Source organism: Bos javanicus, chromosome 3 (assembly GCF_032452875.1).
Source record: "Bos javanicus breed banteng chromosome 3, ARS-OSU_banteng_1.0, whole genome shotgun sequence".
Taxonomy (NCBI): domain Eukaryota; kingdom Metazoa; phylum Chordata; class Mammalia; order Artiodactyla; family Bovidae; genus Bos; species Bos javanicus.
In genome coordinates this window covers 32567902-32592274 of record NC_083870.1, presented here as the reverse complement: position 1 = coordinate 32592274, position 24373 = coordinate 32567902, and the positions used below count along the sequence as shown (strand labels likewise).

Sequence of the window (24373 nt, the reverse complement as noted above, 5' to 3'; positions counted from 1 at the left end):
AGCCCATGCAGCACAACTAGAGAGTAGCCCCTACTCTCCACAACTAGAGAAAGCCTGTGCACAGCAGTGAAGACCCAGCACAACAAAAAATAATAATGAAAATCTTAAAAAACAAATATGTTTTAAAAAAAAAGATTAACCACTTAGTCCAGTGCTGCCATGTAAACTTGGTTACAAAATCACAGTTATTCTTTTCCAGGTTTGTAACTCGAGCTTGGGGGAGGTATATACGATAATCTTTTTAGCAGCCTCAGTGTTTTAAAATATGAGACTCCAAAAAAAAAAAACAAAAACAAAAACAGAAGATCTTTACCTTTAATAACTGAGTCTAAATAGGTCTCTGGGCTTCTCAGGTAGCTCAGTGGTAAAGAATCTTCCTGTCAATGCAGGAGATGTCGGTTTGATCCCTGTGTTAGGAAGATCCCCTGAAGAAGGAATTGGCATCCCACTCCAGTATTCTTACCTGAAAATTCCCATGGACAGAGGAGCCTGGCAAGCTATAGTCCATTGGGTTGCAAGAGTTGGACATGACTGAGCACCCACACACAAATAGATCTCTCTCAGGGAGATATCTCTTTGTAGTGCAGAATATACTGAATATTTTTTGCAGCTCTGAGTAGTATACTTTGCAGCTCTGAGCATTTAGTACAGTTAACTTGAAAACCAATATCTGAGAAAATATCTTGTGGTTATAAAATTGTTTTCATGGCCTAGGCATAGAAAAATAGGAAAAAATGATGCAAAAAACTCTTTCACTTTCTTACAGAGAACGTACCAAATAGAAGCTCTCTTTTTTAATGCATCACATTTAAATTCAGTTTTAGTGGTTTAGTTTCTGTCTGACAAAAGAGAAATTGTTTCTTGAAAATATGACCATAATAAGTATTTGAAAAGTAATATAAGCACTCTGTCTAATAAGTAGATCATTATTTCCATAGTGTTGCTTCATGAAACAGTGAAAAAAATAAGTCACATGCTCAAATACATTTGGGAAATGGCAGCATGTTGTATCCTCCTTGAACATGCGCAATATGCATTAGCAACCTTAAGGCCTGGAAGCAGTCCTGCAGTGGAAAAATCGGTTTAACATTGCTTAATCCAGTGTTTTCCAACTGAGTTTAACATGGAAATTTTCTTTTTGAACATCTTCAAAAATACAACTTAGGAAAAACCTTATTAGCTATTCATTAATTGATTCTTAGAGTCTAAATGTTAGGAGGAATCTTACACAAGTTACCTAATCTAATCTCGCATGGCATTTCTGTATTACCCCTGTGAAGTAGTTACCCAGCATCTGCTTGAGTATCCCTGCAAAACAGGGAATTTAATTCTCTCATAATTCTGATTGTTTTGAAAAGTTTTTCACTATGTAGCACCTGGATCTTCTCTCCCATAGCTTCCAACTTCTCTGGAGAATGAAGATAACATATCTGCAAGTAAAAATATACTCGCCAAACATAATATTAATATGTCTTGTTACTGTTTTTTAAATTTTATTTCACAGGCACCCCTGTGGGCGTATATTGCTTGTGCATGCGGCCTTTTCATTTACCAGTCTTTGGATGCTATTGATGGAAAACAGGCAAGAAGAACTAATAGTAGTTCTCCTTTGGGAGAACTTTTTGATCATGGGTGTGATTCACTATCGACAGGTATTATTGATTTTTTAATGTGAATGATTAACAATGTTAAAAGGAATATGAAAACAATGATAAGATAAATAACAGGCTTGTGATATTATAGTAGTTATCAGAAGTGATTTTATATTGTTTTAATATTGTCAAAAAATATAAAGCTGGTTAATACTTGTTCATTATTTGATGATATCAGGAAATTTAGAAATTAATTTCTACCTATTTTTAACCCTAAATATTATTGTTTTGGCACCTGTTGTTTTTAAATTCTTAGGGCATAATTGTTATCATGAAAAAAATCTCATAAATTATAGATGAGAGTTCAGTAATGGGAGACTAAGAAATTCATAGTCTTTGTATTTTTGTTTTTGCCTTTTTAAAGTTTTTATCAAGATATAATTCACTTACTATAAAATTCATCCTTTTAAAGTGTACAATTTAGTGACTTTTAGGGTAGTCACAAAATTATGCAACCGTTGCCATTATCTAATTCCAAAGTGAAAAGTGAAAGTCGCTCAGTCGTGTCTGAGTCTTTGCGACCCCATGGACTATACAGTCCATGGAATTCTCCAGGTCAGAGTACTGGAGTGGGTAGCTGTTCCTTCTCAAGGGGATCTTCCCAACCCAGGGGTCAAACCCAGGTCTCCCAGGCGGATTCTTTACCAGCTGAGCCACCAGGAGAGCCCAAGAATACTGGAGCGGGTAGCCTGTCCCTTCTCTAGGTAATCTTCCTGACCCAGGAATTGAACTGGGGTCACCTTCATTTCAGGTGGATTCTTTACCAGCTGAGCTACCAGAGAAGCCCTCTAATTCCAAAACGTTTTGTCAGATGTCAATTTTTTCCTTTCCACTCCAAAAGGGAATCATTTGCTAGTAGTCACTCTGCATTCCCTACTTCCCCTAGGTCCTGGTAACCACTAACTTACTATCTCTGTGAATTTGCCTGTTTTAGACATCTCATATGAACACTTAGTAAATTCAGCCATTGTTTCAACTCTAAAGATATTTCTGAATTCTGATTCTACTCCAGGTTATATTAGCTATTAATTTTGTACTGGTAGATAAATGTTGATCAGTTTTATAAGATAGTCTTTAATTTAAATGGATATTATACAGACATTTGGAACTTGATTGTAGACTTAGACTGTAACTGTGATAGTGGGCTTCAGTGAAAAGACTAAAAAAAAGTACACTAAGGTGCTAGCAAAAGATGAATTACTATAATTAGATTGTATGTGGTATGTCTTTATTTGTACCATTTAAAGAATAATAATTTAGTACTTCTTTAGAGGGAAAAAAGAGATTTAGAAATTAAATGACAGTTTCTAACTAGTCTTCCTTTCAAGAACTCTATTCCCCCTGACTCCCCACCTTGCCACATACTCCTCCCAACACACTTATTTTTTTATTTAGTTCTTCAGTTGGTTTCTTGTCATTTGGCACAGTGTTTAAAATATTTTTAAAGAGGCAGACAAAAACCCTTGATGGTTTTACTTTGTGAACTCAGATTCACAAATGTAAGCGTATGTTAAAATCATTGTTTGGTTGTATCCTGGTAGCAGCTTGCTTAGCAGAGGGGAAGGAACAGATAAGTTCATGTAACTCTTAAGAAAAAGCTTCTACTGAAGATGCTAGTTGGGCATCTTGAAAAACTATTATAATTTAATTTGGTAACAGCAGTATGATAGTTGTTCTGTTTTTTTTTTTCTAAGTGGTAGTCATTTTTGCATTGTAGTTTGAGTTCAAAACTTTTATGGGCAGTCCTTTTTTTGTTTGTTTTTAATGTATATTACCCATAGTGAAATCTGCTAAATAAAAAAGATTGCTATCTAAAGCCAGTGAATTATCTAGGCCTTTGTCTTTCTTTCTTTTTTGACTTTCTGCCTTATAATTTTTCACTGCTCACTAGTACTCTATCATTAAGTTGATGGAATACAGACATACCTCAGATGTATTGTGGATTCAGTTTCAGACCACTGCAATAAAGTGAATATTGCAATAAAGTGAGACACACAAGTTTTTTTGATTTCCTAGTGTATGTAAAACTTATTTTTACACTACGCTTTAGTCTGTTAACTGTGCAATAACATCATTTCTGAAAAATGTACATTATTTAATTAAAAAATACTTTATTGATTTAAAAAAATGCTATCATCTGAGCCTTCAGCAAGTTGTAATCTTTTTTGCAGTAGTAACATAAAAGATCACTGATTAGAAATCATGACAAATGTAATAATGGAAAAAAATTGGAAGTATTTTAACGATGACCAAAATGTAACACAGAGATACTAAGTGAGCTAAAACTGTTGAAAAGAAAGTGGCACTGATAGACATGCAATGCAAGGCTGCCACAAACCTTTAATTGAAAAAAAAAAAATGCAATATCTGGAAGCACAGTATTTGTAAAGTGTAATAGAACGAGATATGCATATATTCCAAAAAAATGCTAAAGTATTTTAGTTGCTTTCAAGAAGTTTGTTTTCACCTAGTGGTATAGTGAAATAACAGATTGAAGTTACAGGGTAAATGTTAATATAAAAGACTATAGCCTGCTTTCCTGTTTCGTAAATGACTGAAAAAAGATTAAACATTCATAGCATGTTTTCTTTTTGCTTCATCTAAAATCATTACGGAGATCAGTCCTGTGTGTTCTTTGGAAGGACTGATGCCAGAGCTGAAACTCCAGTACTTTGGCCACCTCATGCAAAGAGTTGACGCATTGGAAAAGAATCTGATGCTGGGAGGGATTGGGGGCAGGAGGAGAAGGAGATGACAGAGGATGAGATGGCTGGATGGCATCACCAACTCAATGGACATGAGTTTGCGTGAACTCCGGGAGTTGGTGATGGACAGGGAGGCCTGGTGTGCTACAATTCATGGGGTCGCAAAGAGTTGGACACAACTGAGCAACTGAACTGAACTGAACTGAAAATCATTACCAGCTTAGTTAATGTTTGTTAATCAGATTGTTTAGTTTTCATTGTAATCTTTCTTTTTCAGTTTTTGTGGTTCTTGGAACTTGTATTGCAATACAACTGGGGACAAACCCTGATTGGATGTTTTTTTGTTGTTTTGCTGGGACATTCATGTTCTATTGTGCACACTGGCAAACATACGTTTCTGGAACATTACGATTTGGAATGTAAGTAACACTTAATGGTGTGTGCTTTTTCTCTCTCAGATATGAAGAATGTTGCTTATAGATGTTTAAGTATTAGAAATCAATCAAATCACTAATAAATAAAAGAAACTTTCATTATTTTATCATGTGTCCTTCTGTCACACTGTTTAAAAGGAAGTATTAGAAACTCCCAACCAATATTTTTAAAGTGAAATAATAGCCCCTTCACTCATATCCAACTGTATTTCCCTCAAATTCATTTTTCTTTTTCCCCTCTGTTATTCATCTTAATACTGTGTTTTATTTTGACCTATGAAGTTGTATTTGCAGGAAAGAAAAGATAGTTTATAAGAGCAACTCTTTAAATATCATAGCTTAATTAGATTTTACTCTCTTCACATTGTTTTTATTGATGAGTCTATAAATATCTAAGCTCTTGATATTTTAGTGGATATGAGCACACCATATAGATTATTACTGCCAGCAAAATGCTTAAGAATTTAAAAAATGAGATAGGAACTTTCTTTAAACTCCAAAATGAATAGTTCCTACTTGATGATTAGTGCTTTTCTGTAAATATTGTGTGTGTGTGTGTAAATATTAATGAGTAAGCCAGTCTTGGAAAGGTTAAGGATGGAATTCACCAACTGGTGTTTAGGTATTACAGATCTGATTTACACTACTGTAGTTAGTCTTTTATCTTTTTCCTGGTGTAGGTTAAATGAAAAAGAACGTGAGAAAAGACTCTGAAAACTTCATGGAATATCATAATAAAAATCTCTGATGTGAAGTGATAGGAGACCATCTTAACCAAGTCTTTCATTAAGACAAATCATTAATGGATTTTAAAATTTTAGGTCACTGATAAACTTAGTTTTCTAGTCCTTGAAAAAGCCAGAATGCATAGAAATTTAGCTGTCCCTACAAGTTCTCTTCAGGTGATTTTTGCTAACCTTATTTAAATAGGATTTAAGATGTTCTTATGACAGTAAATGAATAATTAATAATAATTTGAATGTTAACTAAAAGACATGTCTTGGAATGACTTAAAAATAGAGGGATTTAGAGAATGTGTGTAAAGCACAGCTTAAGTGACAATAGTGGCCATGAGTTTCTAATTGAAAACTGTATTCTGTGCATTCATCAACAGTTTATAAAATGATCTATGCTCAGAAAATATAGAAGATATTAGATACTTTAAAAAAAAGCAGTAATCAAAAATATTATGTACAGATTTTTTTCAATATTTTCATAGTTTCATTGTAATCTCAGTAATGTTTTCATAGTCTTTATCTGCATTAGGTAAAAACCACAAAATATAAAGGACTAATAAGATCACTTGATTTGCCCTAATTCAGTTTTAATTGTTAGTGATGTTATTGTTTTCAAAAATAGCAGAATTTGTAGTACTTGGGTTTCACATAGTTTATGTTTCATTGGTTATTATGTTAGGGTTAACTTTCAAACCCTTATTTTGAAAGCTTATTTATCATTTAGTCCTAATTTATTTTCTTTCCCTTTCAAGTAAAGCAGCACCAGTCTTACGGTGTGGGAAGTGAAGAAAGGAAAGAAAATGAACCATGGAGCAGGGGAAGAGTTAAATAGACAGTATTTTTAGGAATGATTTGCTGTGACTGCTTTCTTTTTGCCAGTCTTGAAATTTCCCATGTGGTATATTCCTTTGATGAAATACATACTTGGAGAATTGCAGGCAGTTCTATATTGTTAAATCATAAGATGCCTGTAAGGGTGTGGTAGGAGATAAGGCTGGAGAAGAACTGGAAAATCACGGGCCTTCTGTGTTCTGCCAAGAAATGAGGGCTTTTCATCCTCAATCAGTGGAGAACCTTTGCAGGAAATAAGAAAAGATCAGTCTGGCAACAGTTTGGAGGGTGAATTGGAGAGGGCTATGACACAAGTTAGATCCTTTAGGAGGCATTAACGTAATTAAATATGAGGAATGATGAAATCTGAACTAGCACAGTCACAGTACTATTGTAGAGAAAGGGGCAACTTCTCTGACCGTCCAGTGGTTGGTACTTTGCCTTCCAATTCAGGGAGTGTGGGTTCAGTCCTGGTTAGGGAGCTAACATACAACATGCCTTGTGTCCAAAGAACCAAAACATGAAACAGAAGCAGTATCATAACAAATTCAATAAAGACTTTAAAAATGGTCCACATCAAAAAATCTTAAAAAAAAAAAAAAAAAAAGACAAGAAAGGGATATGTTGGAGAGAAACTTAACAGGTACAAACTGTAGGCCATAGTCTGTATATGAATATGGAGAATGAATGAGAGAGCAGAGGTTGGAATGAGTCCCATTTCCCCTTCTAGGGTGGCTGAATGAAAGATGGGAAAAGGAACCTATTTGGAGGAATAGTTTTCTCTAGAACATGTATGTGAGGGAGAGGAACCTATTTGAAGAAATAGTTTTCTCTAGAACATGTATGTGAGGGATTTTAGACATCCAAACAGAATGAGAATAGCAGAAAATGTAGAGAGCAAGCCTAGAAAGAAGCCTGTGAAAATTATTGAACAGCCAGAGTAGGAGGAGGCATACCAGAAAGAAAAGCCAGAAGAGGGATGAATTTCAAAAGAGAACGATGCTAAATGCTGCCAAGACTCAAAATGAGGCCATACTGTAGGGAATAGAAGTGAATGGAATTATGAGCTGTATCTTTGCTCTGATCACTGAAATCTGATTTGCTAAAAGCTGCCTTGCACAGAGTATTAATACCTTTCACATCTAGACAGAACTCTGTCTTGACAGTGCTTCTGGACTAAGCAAGTAGAGATCTGATGGAGATAAGTACTGCTAATTGGAACCCTTCTTAACCCAGTTTATACCTTATACCTTTTCCTAGCCCTGGATATGAAAAACTGAGGGAGGGATATGGCCTTAGATTAGAACTTCATAGAAGCATAGGTTAGGAGGAAAAGAAAAATTATGAGTTGAAGCTCATGGATAAACATTTGCAAAATAGTCTTTTAATTGTTCATGCATTATATTAAATGAAAGAGTTCATATTTCTTAAGGCCTAAGCCTTCTATATCTAGATACTTTTAAATATATAACTTGTATGTATAGAATCATTTTTATAAATTAAATGCTTAGAAACCCTAAACAATCTTTAATAAAACTATATTTATATAAAATGAAGGCCTTAAAAAATCTTACACATTGTAAAAGGTAAAACCATTAAATTACTATTTCAGGGAAAAAAAATACTCAAGTTATCTTTTCAGAAGAGAACAAAAGAAAAAAATTGTAATAGATTGAACTCATGCCAGTGTCTTTCCTCAGGTGTTATCTCTATATTATCTGCATATCAGCTTTGGTAAGGCCCATGACTTTAGTGAGCCTCATTTCCCAACTTGTAGGAGTTTTGATATCTAAGGTTCCTTCTTTGAATCTATTACTTTTAAAGATATTATTTCAGCTTATGGCATTTTTCAGTTCATACATCTAGGGTTTCACATTTACATTAACCAAAAACCTGGCCACCAACATTTATTCCTATGCAAATAAATAACTTATGACTTTTTCCTTGTCTGTAGTTAATTGAAAAAAATTACTAGGCTATGTATTTACTGATAGTCTGACAAATCAAGTTCATCTTCTTATCCAAATAACCTCTAAAGAATAAGTACTCAGAGACCTCCTACCTCCAAGTAATTAAAAATTGTTGTCTGTTAATACATAATCTACTTTCTGTGGATTAAGAATTAGGAAATTTCCTATGTATAAAATAGATAAACAAAAAGATCCTACTATATAGCACAGGGAACTATATTCAATACCCTGTAATAAACCATAATAGAAAAGAATATTAAAAAGAATATGTGTATTATATATATAAAACATATTTTATATATATATAATGTTAAATCTTGTATAACTGAATCACTTTGCTATACAGTAGAAACTAACATGACATTGTCAATCAACTATACTTCAATAAAAAATAAAAGAAGAAGGAAATTTCCTATTGAATGCCTGTATAGGATCTACCTGTCTTTAAATGTTTAAGATTTATCACATGAATTATTTAGTACCAGAGATTTTCCTTTTAGTTTCTAGTTCCTGTTTTTTTCCCCCCTCAGTAATAATTAATTCAGTTGGACTTGCCCATTTAAGTTTTATGAAATTATTATAGGTAATACTTCCTTGGTGGCTCAGACGGTAAAGCGTCTGCCTACAATGCGGGAGACCTGGGTTCAGTCCCTGGGTTGGGAAGAACTCCTGGAGAAGGAAATGGCAACCCACTCCAGTATTCTTGCCTGGAAAATCCCATGGACGGAGGAGCCTGTTAGGCTATAGTCTATGAGGTCACAAAGAGTCGGACACGACTGAGCGACTTCACTTTCATACTAAAATAACTATTTATATTAATGTAAAACCTAGACTGTGGTTTGGACTCTCAGATCATCAGGTAAAATCACAGACTTCTTTCTTATTGTCATTCCTAAGTTCTTAATTTTTATTGTGTAGTTTTTATTGAAGTCTCTTCTATACTGCCTCTCTTTTTCTGTCACCATGTGTTCCAAAACTTCTTTAGTGATTGCATTGGATGTTTTAATGATTTTTATGACTAATAAAGTAATCCCATACAGTAGAGAGATATAATGCTTATGAGGAATTAAGAGAGAGGAAGAAGCATAAGATTCTAGACTAGAGATTATCCGGAAGCAGGATAGATAGATGGCCAATTTGATTTTTGCTCTGACCGTATCAAAAGAAGTCACACTTTCACTTTCCTACCTGCCCTTTCTACATCCATGTGATAAATTTTACTGAGCTTGCAAAGGCAGGAGCAGGATGAGGTACGGAGAAGTAAAGGGGTGTCAGATGATTAGTAGTTTTGCAGACACATAGATGACTGTCCATTGGGGTTCCTGGGAAGTATTTTTATCCACCGGGAAGTCTGGGTAGGTTCTGGCACTGAAGGGACCTATGTCACAGACAGCGTGATTATTTTTGGCAAGCAGTATTCAACATTCCTAGGTAACTGAGCACTGACTATGTGTTTTTAGTTCCATTGTTTCCAACTGCCTATTTGTAAGTCATTTGTTGAGTGTATTAGTTTTGATTTTTAAACTTCTATACTATTTTGATTTGGGTAAGAATACCTGTATGCATAAGGATAATAATAGTGCTGTATAAATTGTATCATTGAATCTTTAGATGTCTTTATAAGGAGAATGCTGCCTTGTAAATCTGTTTTTGCTCCCTTGTTTTCGTAGCACTCTTTAGCAAAAGTTCTGAGTAAAGTTATTTTGAAATGTTTGTTTCCTTATGCATAGATTGGATGTTACAGAGTCCCAGATCATAATTATAATATGCCAGCTTCTCACAGGAACCCTGGGACCTTGGTTCTGGAACTTCACGGTAACTGCTAGAATATACATGCTGTCCAATGAACAGTGGCGTGAACTCAATAAAGACGGCACCTTTGTCATGCACAGAGTAATTAAAAAACAAAAATTCAAAAGTCTTCCTGGTGGTATTTCACAGACAAACAGGTCATTAGAAAACAAATAATTTTAATATATAATAGGGCAATAAAAATCCACCCTATTAAAATTTTTTGAAATTAATATTTCTGGTGATTTGATGCTAAAAACAGTTCTTTCCCATTTACCTGATGGACCTTATATTATTTTTGCTCTATGTAATATTTTTGAAACAAATACCTTTCCACCATTAAACAGAACTTTTGGTATTTATATTTTGAAAAAAATAAGCCAAGCAGAGTTTTCCTTAGATAGGTAATTTGAGAAGCTTCTTTATAATTATATAGGAAAGATTCTGTTTATTCTCTTAATATTCTTTAAGATACCTGGTACTAGTTCTTCTGCTTCTATTAAATGATCTTGGTTTAAAAAAATAATACTAGAAGCTGTTGTCACTTCTATTTGTTTTGCTTACTGTTTTCCTCTCTTAGTTGTGCTTTAAAAACTAAGTATTCTTAGCTTTTCATGTTACTATTGGTCGTTCTTTGAATACCTTCTTTTTTCTATTTTGTTTTGGTAAATATTATTTCCTTAATGCTAACAGATTAAGTAATAGTCTTTTTACCCCTTCATATTAGAATTATAATTTTGGCCTTATGACTTTTAAAAGTTAAAAAAAAAAACTTACTAGGAAGTGGTTTCCCAGTGAAATTTTCCAGAATCCTTTACACTTTAGTCTGAAAGGTTTTATTTACAAGGAAAACAGTTTTCCAAAAAAACTTTTACAGTTTAAATGGTATTGGAAAAAAAATAATATTGGGGAGCTGTTCATATTATAGATCATTCTAGCAATACACGGCTGTTGCTGCTGCTGCTGCTGCTAAGTTGCTTCAGTCATGTCCAACTCTGTGCGACCCCATAGATGGCAGCCCACCAGGCTCCCCGTCCCTAGGATTCTCCAGGCAAGAATACTGGAGTGGGTTGCCATTTCCTCCTCCAATGCATCAAAGTGAAAAGTGAAAGTGAAGTTGCTCAGCCGTGTCTGACTCGTAGACACCCCATGGACTGCAGCCCACCATGCTCCTCCATAATACAAAGCTAGAAGACTGCATTACATTTTGTGCATTGAGTCCCCATATCCAAAAATGTTTCAGTAATATGATAGAAATAGTGAGTCTCTGATAGCAGAGTGCTTTCTGAAAAGCATCTTGCAGCATTGTAAATCCATTTATTCAGTGGTGGTAGTGCTGGCTGTGGGGACAAATTAATAGTGAGGGATATCCTACACCATTTTTTCAAATTAACTTGGAATATGGAATATATTAAGAAGTACTATAGGCATGTTTTAGAAGCAAAACTGAAGTCATTTTCAGTTGAATTACAACATATTGGCATAGTTATTTGTGAGATTCCGTCCTAGAGTAGAATAATGTGCATAGTTCAGGATGTGTCATTCTTTAGCACTCCTTTACCTTTAGCCTGTGTCTAGTACTTTCTCCAAAGACCTGAAGCTTTATACTCACTGCAGTTGTCTAGATTTATAATTTTTGATAGCTCATTTATTAATATTAAACTTACCAAAGGTTTTTCCACTAGTGTTCTTAATTAAATTAATAGTCAAGATATTGACTCTTTTACCTTCACCTTATCTGTCTATAACAAAGTACCTTCTGTTTATAGAGTGCTTCCTATTAAAATGTTTTTTTTAATGCATTTTAATTTTACCATCATGAAAAATGTTTTGGAAATACATTTTTTTCTCCAGATATATTGTCTTTACTTTTATCAATTGCTAACTTGCATAGATTTTCCTTTGCTTTTAATGTGTGTTGCTTTAACTGATTTGATCATAGAAATGAAATTGTCAGATGTACTTTCTTTTTTCTTTACAAAGTTCAGAGGACGTTCTAAGCTTCAGAAACAGTTGTTCTTTCTAATTTATTTCCGACTTATTTCAGTTTATTAGTATCTAAACCTGTGTTAGCTGTTGCCTGTTGTATTCTGCCATTTTAGGGAAAATTGTGTTAGAATGTGAGAAGTGTCATGCTAAAACATACAGACATCTTAATGATAGCAAGTTAAAAGCATATGTCAAATGTTTGTCCCAGATGGTTAGTAGACTGAAAATTAGAAGAGTTTCAGCACTGTGGAGGAACAACATTAATTTCTTTCAAGACTCTTCCACTTATCATTCCATAACCTTGGAAAAGTCACTTACCATATCTGACCAGATTTCCTCATCTATAAATGATGGTAGTAATTCCTACTTCCTAGGATAGTTGTGAAGGTTAAAAAACTAAAGAACATGTTGTGTGCGGACTACAGTGCTTATCATAAATACTAAGTGTTCATTATAAGACCTGTGTTAATAACTCCCACTAATTTCCAGGTTTCTTCCAAAATTGATATTGCTATTTTGAGAGGAAGAATATGTCTATGACCTGTTTATTTAACTCTGAGATTATTACTAAATGAGATGAGAGTCCTCTCTTCTAATTTTTCTATTTCCAAAGGTGATAAGGATAGGCTGCCCCTTAAATTTGAGACCTAAACTTTCATTCCTCTTAGAGGACTTGTTCTGTTCTAGCCTTTGCCTGTTTTTCTCTTATTCAAAGTCACTGAATGGATTGTTTTGTTTTAGTTTTCTCAGATATATAACACTTGACTTTAAAATACTCTTAGTTGTCTCTTGGCTATATGTTTAATGTTATTAACATTAAGTTTGTCATGCCCAGTTTGCCCATTATCAAGGGTAGAATTGGAAGGCAGTATGTTGAATTTTTAGGTCAGTCTTCAGTCTACCAATACCAATACAGCCACTAAGTCGAACCTGACTCTTTGCAACCGCATGGACTGCAGCACACTAGGCTTCCCTGTCCTTCACCATCTCCCAAAGTTTCCTCAAACTTATGTCCATTGTTGATGATGCCATCCAATTCTGCTTATGTATAAATTCTCTAGAACATCAGATTCATTTACAAATAATTGCAAGTCTGTAATTAATAACAATCTAATCCCTAACTAGGACTCCAGCCCCCTTCAGTGACTTCTAAGAATACTTCTTTTAAAATAACAACTGACAAGTCAGATTGTACAAATCAGAATTTCTATGACATTGTGAATTTAACCCTAGTGCACATTCTCTGTTAACCAAGCTAGTAGCCAACCCAGTTAAAATCATATTTATTATATGTAGTTTAACAGAAAAATTAACTTCCAAATTAACTGCAAGTACATCTTTGTAATACGCTTGTTATATGTAGAAAAAAACTAGATTAAATTGTCTTATTTCTGATATTAAAAATTCTAGGAAATGATTAACATGCTTATCAATGTTCACAGAATGTCAGTTAAATCCCTTCACATCCCTCAGTTAATGCTGAGTCTTGTTGGAATTCAAACCAAATGCATAAAATGAAACATTCAGAATAGAAATTTCCTTTACAATTAGGTAACTTAAATGATTCAGAGTTGTTATATCCCTTAATCACTTTTAAAAGCTGTACTTCTCATGTAATAATTGTCCTGATCAGGGAACTTTCTAAGCTGCCTTTCTCTGGTGAGGAAGGCTCCCTAAGATCATCACTCCAACTAGAAAATTTCTATTTCCTGTTCAGAAGTTTAAATTACTCATATTTATTTAGGACACCCTCATATCTTTACCTCTTAATCAGTAGATCACTAGGATGCTGTAAGGAGTGATAGACCAAGGGATTTGCTATGAGTCTCTAAGATTATTTTGACTCAGGACTGCCACACTTGCAGCCTCCCAGTCAGAAAAATGAGAGAGCTGTCTCCACAACTAGTTTGCTTTTTTCTATCTTTCTTCTGTGACAACCACCAGGATATTATTTGTTGTTGGCTTGTTGTAGTAATTTTTTGTGTTCTGACCAGAGCACTCATAGATTTATCCACAGCATTTGGGGAGTTTTCTTTTGTTCTTTGACAAAACCTATTCTAAAATAAAGTAGAAGTAAGAAATTATTAACCAATACCAGTCAAGATATTTAAATACTTTCATGGTTATAGAAAATTGTATTTATTATCATCTAGTTCCCCCCTCTCTGAAACTCTTAGGCTGTGGGACTCTAATCCTACAGATAATGAGATTGGTTTTCCCAGGTCTTTTTAAAAAATCACTGTGGTGTTTTAGGTGGTTTTCTACCCCATAGCCCTTGTACTCTGAAGGGTTTATTTTTTGCTGTAGTTGTGGAGATTGATTTTTTTTTTTTTTGCTTTTGTTTTAGAGAAGTAGTTCCAGCACTTGGAAATATTATCACCCGTGTTGTCATTTTGAAGAAAAAATAATAAGCAAGTGGCTATAGAAATGCCAAATTCCTGCCTTTATATAGAATTTTCCCTCTAGATAATTATGTCTTTTCTGTATAGCCAAAAATACATAAGATGAGCCCCCTCCTAATATGTGTCACAGTAAATTCAGCCCATACTGAGAGACTTCTTAGTGGAGGATGAAAAAATGGACTGTCAGGTAACCAATTCTCTTCTAAACAGAATTATTAATCCTTGTTCACTGTTAATTGTTTCTGCCCCGTGTCCCTCTTAGCTTGCTTTTTCTGTCTCTGGGGATAGCCTCACACTGCACTCTTTTTCATTAACAATCAGTGATTAGACTGATAATCATTAGAATGATTAGAGCCACACATCCAGGAGTGGTTATGGGCAGTTCTCATGATTGAGAGTAGGAGGGAGTACAGAGTATTCCGCTAAATCATATAATCACATGGGAAAAAAATATTCTTAACTAATTACCAACTGGTAAGTAAGTTTTCCTTGACTCTCCTTCCTAACATTAAGACATTGTTGATCTAAATTCAGTGATATTATCTGAATGGTTTACAAAATTCTGTCTTCCAAAGTTTCCAAACAGGCTATAAAATCCATTAAAATTTCCCTAGGAATCCAAATTTGGGGCTTTGTAAAGATCATTCATGTTTCCTAATCTCTTACATTCATCCAAGGTACATAGATTAATTGCATGAGGTTCCCTCCATTTTTATTTTGTAATTCTATACTTCTGGCCCTTCCCCTCCCAGAAGGTTACTTCATATATCCAGCAAAATGTTGTAAGATGTCTACCCTCCTCCACCCAAGACAAAGTCGATCATCTTTGACACCTGCTTAGTCTCCTGAGTCTGCTACTGAGTGTAATTCCCCTTATTGGCAACATCACTCACCAGGTCAGCTCTACAGATTCTTTTTAGCCTAATTCAGTCCATTTTTCTTTCCAATAAATGTGTGTATCAAGATAACTACATCACTGTGTTTGCAGCTTAATTCGCTTCTGTTTAAAAAACATTCTTGAGCAATCAAAGATCAGTTTCTTCAGTTGTGAGAGACTGGCTTCAGTCTAGTTGCTTATTATGAGCATAAAACTCACATTTCTTAAGCTCACATTATAGATTGTCTGCTTGAAGTATCAATTTTAGAAATGGGGACTCTGTTTTGCTCTAGAATTTGAACCCCCTTGCTGTTGTTGCTGTCCACTTTCTTAGACTGATTTTATTTTATTTTTTTAGTTTATCTTAAAAGATAAATTATTCACTTTGTTTAAAAACTAACATTATAAAAAAGTTATGCAGTGAATAGTTTCTTCTCATCCGCATTTCCCAGCTGTCCAGTTCTCACGCTGCCCTCTCCAGTAGGTACCCGCTGTTCTTAGTTTGTAATGTATCCTTCCAGAAATTTGTTATGTAATTATTGGCAAAAGTTAAAATGGAGTATTATTTTTCTTCTTTTTTTTACACAAAAAGTAGCATATACCATTTTCTGCAACTTTTTTTTTTCACCTAATATAACTGATATTTTTCCGTATCACCAGATAGAGCTGTCCCACTCTTTTTTTAAAAAACTATCTAATAGTCCATTGTATGGAAATGCAATACCATACTTTCTATAACTATTCCCTCATTGAGGGATATTTTTAAAGCTTTGCTACCATAAATAATGCTGTAATAAATAACCTTGTACAGACATTTTGTGTGAGCATACCGTAGGGTAAATCATCAAAACTGAAAGGCATTTGGACCCAATAACCTGAGAAGGACAGTCTCAAGATTATATAAAGTGCTAGTTTATAGAGGGAAAGGAACACCAGTTTATGCTCTACTTCTCAGTCTTTTTGCCCATATTCTTTTTTCAGACTCTCAGGCTTCTAATTTCTACTGCCCTGTTTTTGTACCAGGTTTGTCTCTTCTTGACTGTAAAGATCGTTTTCAACAACCTCAAAGCTAATTCTTGACTGCTTTCAGTATCTTCTTTCCGGATGTCTTAGAGTAATTGACCTAATAAGCATAAGAATTTGAAAATTGGGTGAATTTTTTTTTCCACACCCATACCATGGAAGGCATTAAATGAATATAAAGGGCAGTAAGTTTTGCATCTGTGATTTATGTTACTTTAGTAAAAGCTCACCATTTCTTCCATTTGATACTGCAAAGCACTTATTTCAAGATCTCATATACCAGTGCAGTGTAGTCCTCTGCTTGACATTCAAAATTTAATACACACACTTATTTTTTTCTTTTTCTTTTTTTTTGGTGAGAAAGGTTAAGCTATAGTTTCAACCCAACTTCAGAAATTTTCTTTAGAAAGGAGGGGTTTTTATTGCTCTGTGAAATTGATTAAATTAAATGAAAATGCCCTGGATTTTATTTGATTTTGCTCATAACAAATTTTTGACATCTCCTTTTCCCCTTTCCTCAATATTTGAGATTTTTTTTCTATTGTGCATGATAGAGGAATGCTGCTAAGCTTGCAAGTAATTAACTTGAAATTGTTTTGAGTAATTCTGCTTTTTTGGCTTTTTGTACCTAATCAGAATTGATGTGACTGAAGTGCAAATCTTCATAATAATCCTGCATTTGCTGGCAGTGATTGGAGGACCACCTTTTTGGCAATCTATGGTAACTCTTCACATTGTGTATCCCACGTAATGCATGTTGTCTTTTGCTTGTGTTTTTCTAATCCAGTATAATCCAGTTAAAAGGTGATATGTTAAATTATTTTGTTCTCTCTGGAGACAAAAAGTCACAGCAACGTTAGGACACAAACTTCTCTTTAGGGCATAGTGAATTTTACTATTTGGAGTTATGTGGTTCAGTAGGTCCATTTCAAGAGTATTTTTAAAGGCTTTAGAATTATTATTTGTTATCCCATTGTATAAGTGAGGCAATAGCAGGTAGTGTATCAAGTTAACCCAATGATAAGACTGAATCAGATCTTTTATTCTCTTGCTGAACTACATGAGTCTACTAGTTTCTCCATTATATGCTTAAAGCTGAATAATAAATTTTGGTAGTAAATTAATTCTGACCACAGAACAGAATAAATGCTTATTGAAATCACTGCTATTGGATTGTTTCAACAAGCTGAGACCCTGATTTTCAACCTGACCTGAAATATAGTCATCCCCAAGAAACACAAGTTCTTTCCCACAAAATTCTGGAGAAAGAATAGAATATATATAATACAGGGGGGTCAAGAACACAGGCTAAGGAACCAGACTGCCTGAGTTTTGTACTGGCTTCACTGCCTACTGAGTGAACTTGATCTGTTATTCAACTCTCTGTGGCTTAGTTTTCTCCTCTTATAAAATGAGGACAATAATAGTACCTGTCTGATAAGGTTATTTTGTGGATTAAATGAGTATGTGTAAAGCACTCAGGAACAGTCCATCAAATGATAAGCCCTCAAGAGAAGTTGTGGCTGCTCTTACAATTGGAATTTTTCCTACTCCTAAACAAACACAGTTCTTAAAAGTCAGATTAATATTTAAGTATAAGGGAAATTTACTGAGCAAAATTTTCCCTTTACCTAACTCATTTAATGATGGTGAATTTGATACTCAAGGAAGTATAATTAACATGTTTCCTTAAGTATTTATTACCAGAAATGCGTCATGCCTTTTGTTGACGGGATAGCCTTGTGAGGAGGGAAATGAAGGAATAAAAATAATCGTTAGTCAACCAGGAAAATTCTGAAACTGTTCATACATAGTATCATTCAAAGTCACATCTTTTTTACACATTAGTCTCAAATGCCAGTACTGTCTCTAGTGAAATCCAAGATCTATAGATATATAAACATGTCCTATATTTATGTATCTCTCTATAGATCTTGGATTTCACTATAATGTTATTTCTTTTGCTGTCTTGTAGGCTAAATAGTTAAACAGTTATAAGTAGCTATAAAAATATTAAATAGGTAATAGTTTTAAACAGTTTGGCTGTAGAAGGAAAGAAAAAGTAGTCTTCTCCTGAAACTATTTTATAAAGCCTAAAGCTTGCCTCTCACTTAATTTTTTTTTATCTCTTGATGATATTTTTTTCATAGGCTTTGTGTTTTATACCAAAATATCTCCCCCTCCAAAATTACTTTGCATCTCTTATACACATATAAATTACTTGTAGTGTTTCAACATATCAATAGCAAAAAATAGAATATCTGGCTTAATTGTCTAGAAACAAGTCAACATCAGGTATATATACCTAATTATCCGTATCAGCATGGAAGTATGGAAAGCATTGTTGTCAATGTAGTTGTGTATTCACGCAGGCTATACACATATCCTTGATTTTTAGGTGATACCTGGCAGTAAATTTGCTTCAAGTAAACATGTTCCCTTTATTAGGATTTATACACAGAATCTGTTACATGTGCATAACAGAAATTATTTTTCTTTAAAAGGATCAAATGTTTTGTCCTGTCTTTATTGACAAGATATATACAATCATTCTTTTTTATTATATGTTTAAAGAAGTAATCTGAGGAACTCTCAGACCCAAGACTGAATTGGAGGTCCCAGATCCAGCAATTCAATTCCAGAATTAGTGAGGTTAGATTGCAATAAGGAAACAGATTCCCAGACCCATGTCTTATTATTAGTATCATTGGTTCTACTGTTACCATCATTAAACTAAAAGGAAAGGACTTGCCCTCTCTGGTGATATTCAGAGGCTTAGAGAAATATTTGTGTTCTTTGAGCAGTTTTCAGTACAGATTCCCATAATTGACTTCAACCACTCTATTTCTTTTTTCTTTATACATGACCCCATGAGCTCATGGCTGAAAAAGGTGTTTTGAAATGCATTGTCTTAGTTCAGGAAAGACTATACTTCCAGTGCTCTTACTTGTGTGCCAAAATGGAGAGGAGATATTTATTTAGGGCCCAGGAATGAATTTTTTGTCTCTTTTGAGCCTGAGGACATAAAATGGAAATTGCCTTCCAAATCCTCATTTAAAGACTTTTATTGATATTTAAGAAAGCAGCTTTATGGTGAAAACAAATAAAAATAGTGCAAATGTCTTCTTAAAGCTGATTTTAGAAGATCAGCTGTTTTGCAAAGGTAAGTGATTTCCATCTACTGCTTATTAATCACCTACTTTTTGCTTTTTTTTTTTTCCTTCAAAGAGATTTTGTTTGTTTGTTTTGCCAGAGGTTGTAGTTAGTTTTTGTTTGTTTAGGTTGGTTAGGATTTGTGTGTGTGTGGTTTGTGTTTCTTTCCCCCCACCGTGTTTTAAGAAAAGAAATTATTCTCATGCACAAAAGTTACTACATAGTTTATACATTGCAAGAAACAAGACATTTTTTGTGTGTATTGCTTCTCCAAAAGACTATATCCTTTTGGGTTGTCTTGGAGCTATCTTTTATCACATATATCAGTCTTGAAAAAAGGAATATTACTTTGGAAAGGATCCACATAAAATCCCCTGCTGGTTACTTTCACTGACAGTCGATTCTTTAAGTAGCAGTTGATGTGTGTTAAATAAATGTGTGTTAAAACAGGAGACACCTTCTAGAATCCAGTTTAAGCAAATTGTGGGTGTTATTACAGGTGAGGGGCTTTATAGGAGAAGAGCTTCCCAGGTGGCACAGTTGGTAAAGAATCCACCTACCAATGCAGGAGACACAAGAGATAGAGGTTCGATCCCTGGATCAGGAAGATTTCCCCCAGAGGAGGAGATGGCAACACACTTCAGTATTCTTGCCTGGAAAATTGCCATGGACAGAGGAGTCTGGCAGTCCACAGTCCACAGGGTCACAAAGAGTCGGACATGACTGAGCGTACACACAAACATTACAGGTGCAGTTTCAGAATTCTTACTGTTAAACTGCAAGACATCAGGAGTGCCTTTATACTTAAGTAAATCAGACATTCAGTTCAGTCGCTCAGTCATGTCCGACTCTTTGCAGCCCTACGGACTGCAGCGCACCAATCCATCACCAACTCCTGGAGTTTATACTCAAACTCATCTCCATTCAGTCTGTGATGCCACCCAACCATCTCATCCTCTGTAGTCCCCTTCTCCTCCTGCTTTCAATCTTTCCCAGCATGAGGCTCTTTTCAAATGAGTCAGCTTTTTGCATCAGGTGGCCAAAGTATTAGAGTTTCAGCTTCAACATCAGTCCCTCCAATGAACACTCAGGACCAATCTCCTTTAGGATGGACTTGTTGGATCTCTTTACAGTCCAATGGGCTCTCAAGAGTCTTCTCCAACACCACATCAAAAGCATCAATTCTTAGGCACTCAGCTTTCTTTATAGTCCAACTCTCACAGCCATACATGACTACTGGAAAAACCATAGCTTTGACTAGATGGACCTTTATTGGCAAAGTAATGTCTCTGCTTTTTAAAATGCTGTCTAGGTTGGTCATAACTTACAAACAGACATATCCATATTCTTTGTAAGAAAGTATCTAATCTCAAAATTATACTTTCTGCTGAAATTTACAAAGCCTATAAGAGTATTTTATTAGTAACTGATATTTTGCTTTAATCCAAGCAATTCAACCAAAACCTGTGTCTGTTACAATCTGTAAACCTGAGAGTTTAAGATTTTTTTCATCTCTGGAAAATGAATTACATTAGATTGATATTATTTGGTTGTATAATTTATGGCATGAGTCCAAAGGATTTTGGGCTTCCCTGGTGGCTCAGTGGTAAAGAATTTGCCTACCAAGCAGGAGTCGGGTTAGATCCCTGGGTCGGGAAGACCCTTTGGAGAAGGAAATGGCAACCCACTCCACTATTCGTGCCTGGAGAATCCCATGGGCAGAGCAGCCTGGTGGGCCACAGTCTGTGCGGTCGCAGAGTCAGACACAACAACAACCAGACTAAGCAACAACTTGAGGATTTCACCCTACCTATAGAGCAGACACTGTGACCCAAGTGAGATTGTATTCTTTCCAGCCTCAAAGACTGAGGACACTCTGAGTAGGCCTGAGATGAAGGTGTTTTTAATACAGCTTTCTGTCAGTGTCTACAACGTGGATGCACTTTGATCACCTTGAATACATTCCAGGAAGATGAGGACAGAAGGAGAAAGGTTGAGAAAGATAGAACGTGTCCACCCGCCTTGATCTTGAGTGAGGTGAAAGTGACAACTCTTGTAGTACTTTTGATAGGTGCTTCAGTTGGGCTGATCTTTAAGGAATCACGTGGTAGGACTTGGGGTTCCTTTGACTTCAGGTTTTCCTTCACGTTGCCTCAGGTTTTCTTATAGCTAACTTCCTTTTTCCTTCTTAATGAGGGGGCAAGATGTGTCTGCATAGTATCTCAAAAAAGGTCTACATGGAGAGTAAGAGAAAGGGAGGACATCTTAATCTATGTGACAAGTTTATATTGAGCACCTACAATATGCAGGGTTCTAGAGAATATAAAAATCAATTTAAGCATAAACCTACATTCAGGAGTGAATGTTTTGGTGTATATAGCTATCATAGATGACAGAAGTGAAGAGGGCCCTAAGAATGTTTATGATTCTTTGCCCCTAAGTCTGTAGCTTGGTTTGTGGTCCAAGCTTTGCCTGGCTTTTCTAATGTTGCTGTTTGTTCTTTCAAAGAGCAAAAACTTCCATGGTCCTAAACCATTTTCACCAAATTTTAAATACAGTTGTGATGCTATTCAGTTCAATTGTGGCACAAATTACTGCTACACTCTCATTTAGTTGTGGCACTAAGTCACTGGCACTCATTTAGTACCCTGGCCCTAATAAAGGCATGCCCTGTAATGGATTAATGGTTTGCTTCCTTTGAAATCTGAAAGAGTATAGTATTTCCTCCTTAGCCAGGCAGGTCCTTTGTCTGGAGGGAAAGGGGAACTAGCCAGAGTATTGAATTTCAGCCAGGTGCATCAAATTTAGATTGTGATATCTTTAGTTTTCTGAATGAGAGCAAAAAAAAAAAGAAATCTCTTGGAGTTCAGAGCACCCTGTGGTGTTGATTTTCTCCTTTATTGAAAACAAACTTTGAATTTGAACTGTAAGGGTTTGGAGATCAATTAGAGAAAGAAGGGGACAATTTAAGGTGCTCCATAAAGTTCTGGGCTTAATTTTTTAAGTTGACGTATTTCATTTTAGAAAATTAAACACTGCCACAGTACAACTTGAAATTTGAATAGTTGATTTTCCCCTGTTTTTTAGACTACAGTTTTGCAGGAGGTCCTAGAGTTGCCTAAATAAACTGAGTTCGTGAGAGTTTTAAAGAAACAGAGTATCTAAATGTTTAATTTTGTATCTGTCAATCTTCATGGGGTTTTAAACACAAAAAGAATGGGCAATGTCACATTTCTTTATTTGATTTTTAAAATATAGGCAGATGGCAGCCTTGAAAAGTATAAACAGCCCTGATTAAAATGTCTTCATTGTAAGAACTCATTAAACCTATTAAACCGTTGTTTTGGAATGATTCCTGTTGGAAAACCATTGCTTTTGGAATCTTACTCCTAGAGCCGTTGTGTTTCTCTTAATAGAACGTATCATTTTACTATTGCTTTCTTTTCCTTCCATACTGGACAAAATTGGAGACTTCAAAAAAGCTAAAAAGAGAAGTGTAAAAAGGAAATTTTAAATGATTTTTAAGATTTAGTACAAGTGTGTTTTGTTTTAAATGAGGTTATTGTGTTTGCAAGGTTAGATACATGATCTCAATCTACCCAGCACTGCCCACCCCCCCCCCCCCCCCCCCCCCCCGCCGCCCTTACTTTAGGTAAATTGATTCATATTTTCAGTACAATACAAAAATTTATTACTTACTTCTGGAAAGTAAACTTGTATGTTAAAATTTTGGATATACAATTATAGAGCTGTACCTGCTTGGGTGTGTGTCATATATTTTTCCTCCTGTCCCTGAGTTTTCTGTCCTCCAGTGAGAATCTCTTGACATCAATATGGGAGCTGTTTTTACTTTTATGTGAATCTACAATTTGAGATTGTCAGAAGCTTCTTGAATATGAATGCTTTCTTAGTTGCTCTCTGCTTTTGCTAGCATCTTATATCCCAACAGTTTGAACTTTTTGGAACTTTTGTCTTCCATTCTCAAGTTTGGAGATTTTTTTTTTAATTCTTGTTGCACGTACTTCTAGTCCTTTATACTCTATGCTTTTCTCATAACAATTAATAACTAGTTACAGATTTATCAGTAGAGTTCAAAAAATGCACAAAGAAAAAGGCAAAGCACACTTCCTGTATAAAAAGGCTGGAAGATAACCTGATTCAGTGTTGCCAGACTTCTGGGATGTATTAGGTGAACTTAGCTATGACACAGACTAATAAAGTTGAATCAGTTTTTAAGTTGTATCAGAAGTAAGATTAATTTTTATTAATTTGTTATTAACAAATCTCTCATTTGTTGAGACTTGTTATGTTGTTTATAATGGAAAGGCTAGGGAAAGTTCCATCAGTTTGAGTATTTACAAAGTATAGAAGGAATGGAGAATATATCAGAATATGAATCAAATATATGTTTTGTTATTTTAATCTGTATATGTGTGTGTGTGTGTGTGTGTATATATATATTAATTGCTCTCTCTCTCTCTACCTATTGAAGATTCCAGTGCTGAATATTCAAATGAAACTTTTTCCTGCGCTTTGTACTGTAGCAGGGACCATATTTTCCTGTACAAATTACTTCCGTGTAATCTTCACAGGTGGTGTTGGAAAAAATGGATCAACGATAGCAGTAAGTATTTCTTAAGTTTTCCGGTGATTGTCTGTGCTCAAAGTTACTTTTGTAATCTCTGTACTTGGACTTAGTTTTGTAATTGCTTTGTTTTTCATTTGAGTTGTTATTTGAATTAATTAAAAATCACTTTTTAATTGAGAATTTGCACTTAGCGTTAAAGAAAAAAGTAGCGTCTGAAACTT

General features: G+C 34.8%; 1 protein-coding gene across 2 annotated transcripts in view; it reads left to right on the top strand.

Moving 5' to 3' along the window:
• Positions 1-24373, top strand: part of CEPT1 (choline/ethanolamine phosphotransferase 1) — a 36466-nt gene that overhangs the window by 9530 nt on the left and 2563 nt on the right. The window contains exons 3-6 of one of the 2 annotated variants that reach the window (XM_061410848.1): positions 1505-1652; positions 4635-4776; positions 10060-10144; positions 24057-24188. In XM_061410848.1, the coding sequence (XP_061266832.1) occupies positions 1505-1652; positions 4635-4776; positions 10060-10144; positions 24057-24188 (507 nt within the window). Of the gene's footprint in view, positions 1-1504; positions 1653-4634; positions 4777-10059; positions 10145-17047; positions 17133-24056; positions 24189-24373 lie in introns of both variants that reach the window. The other variant, XM_061410847.1, reaches the window with a different exon arrangement.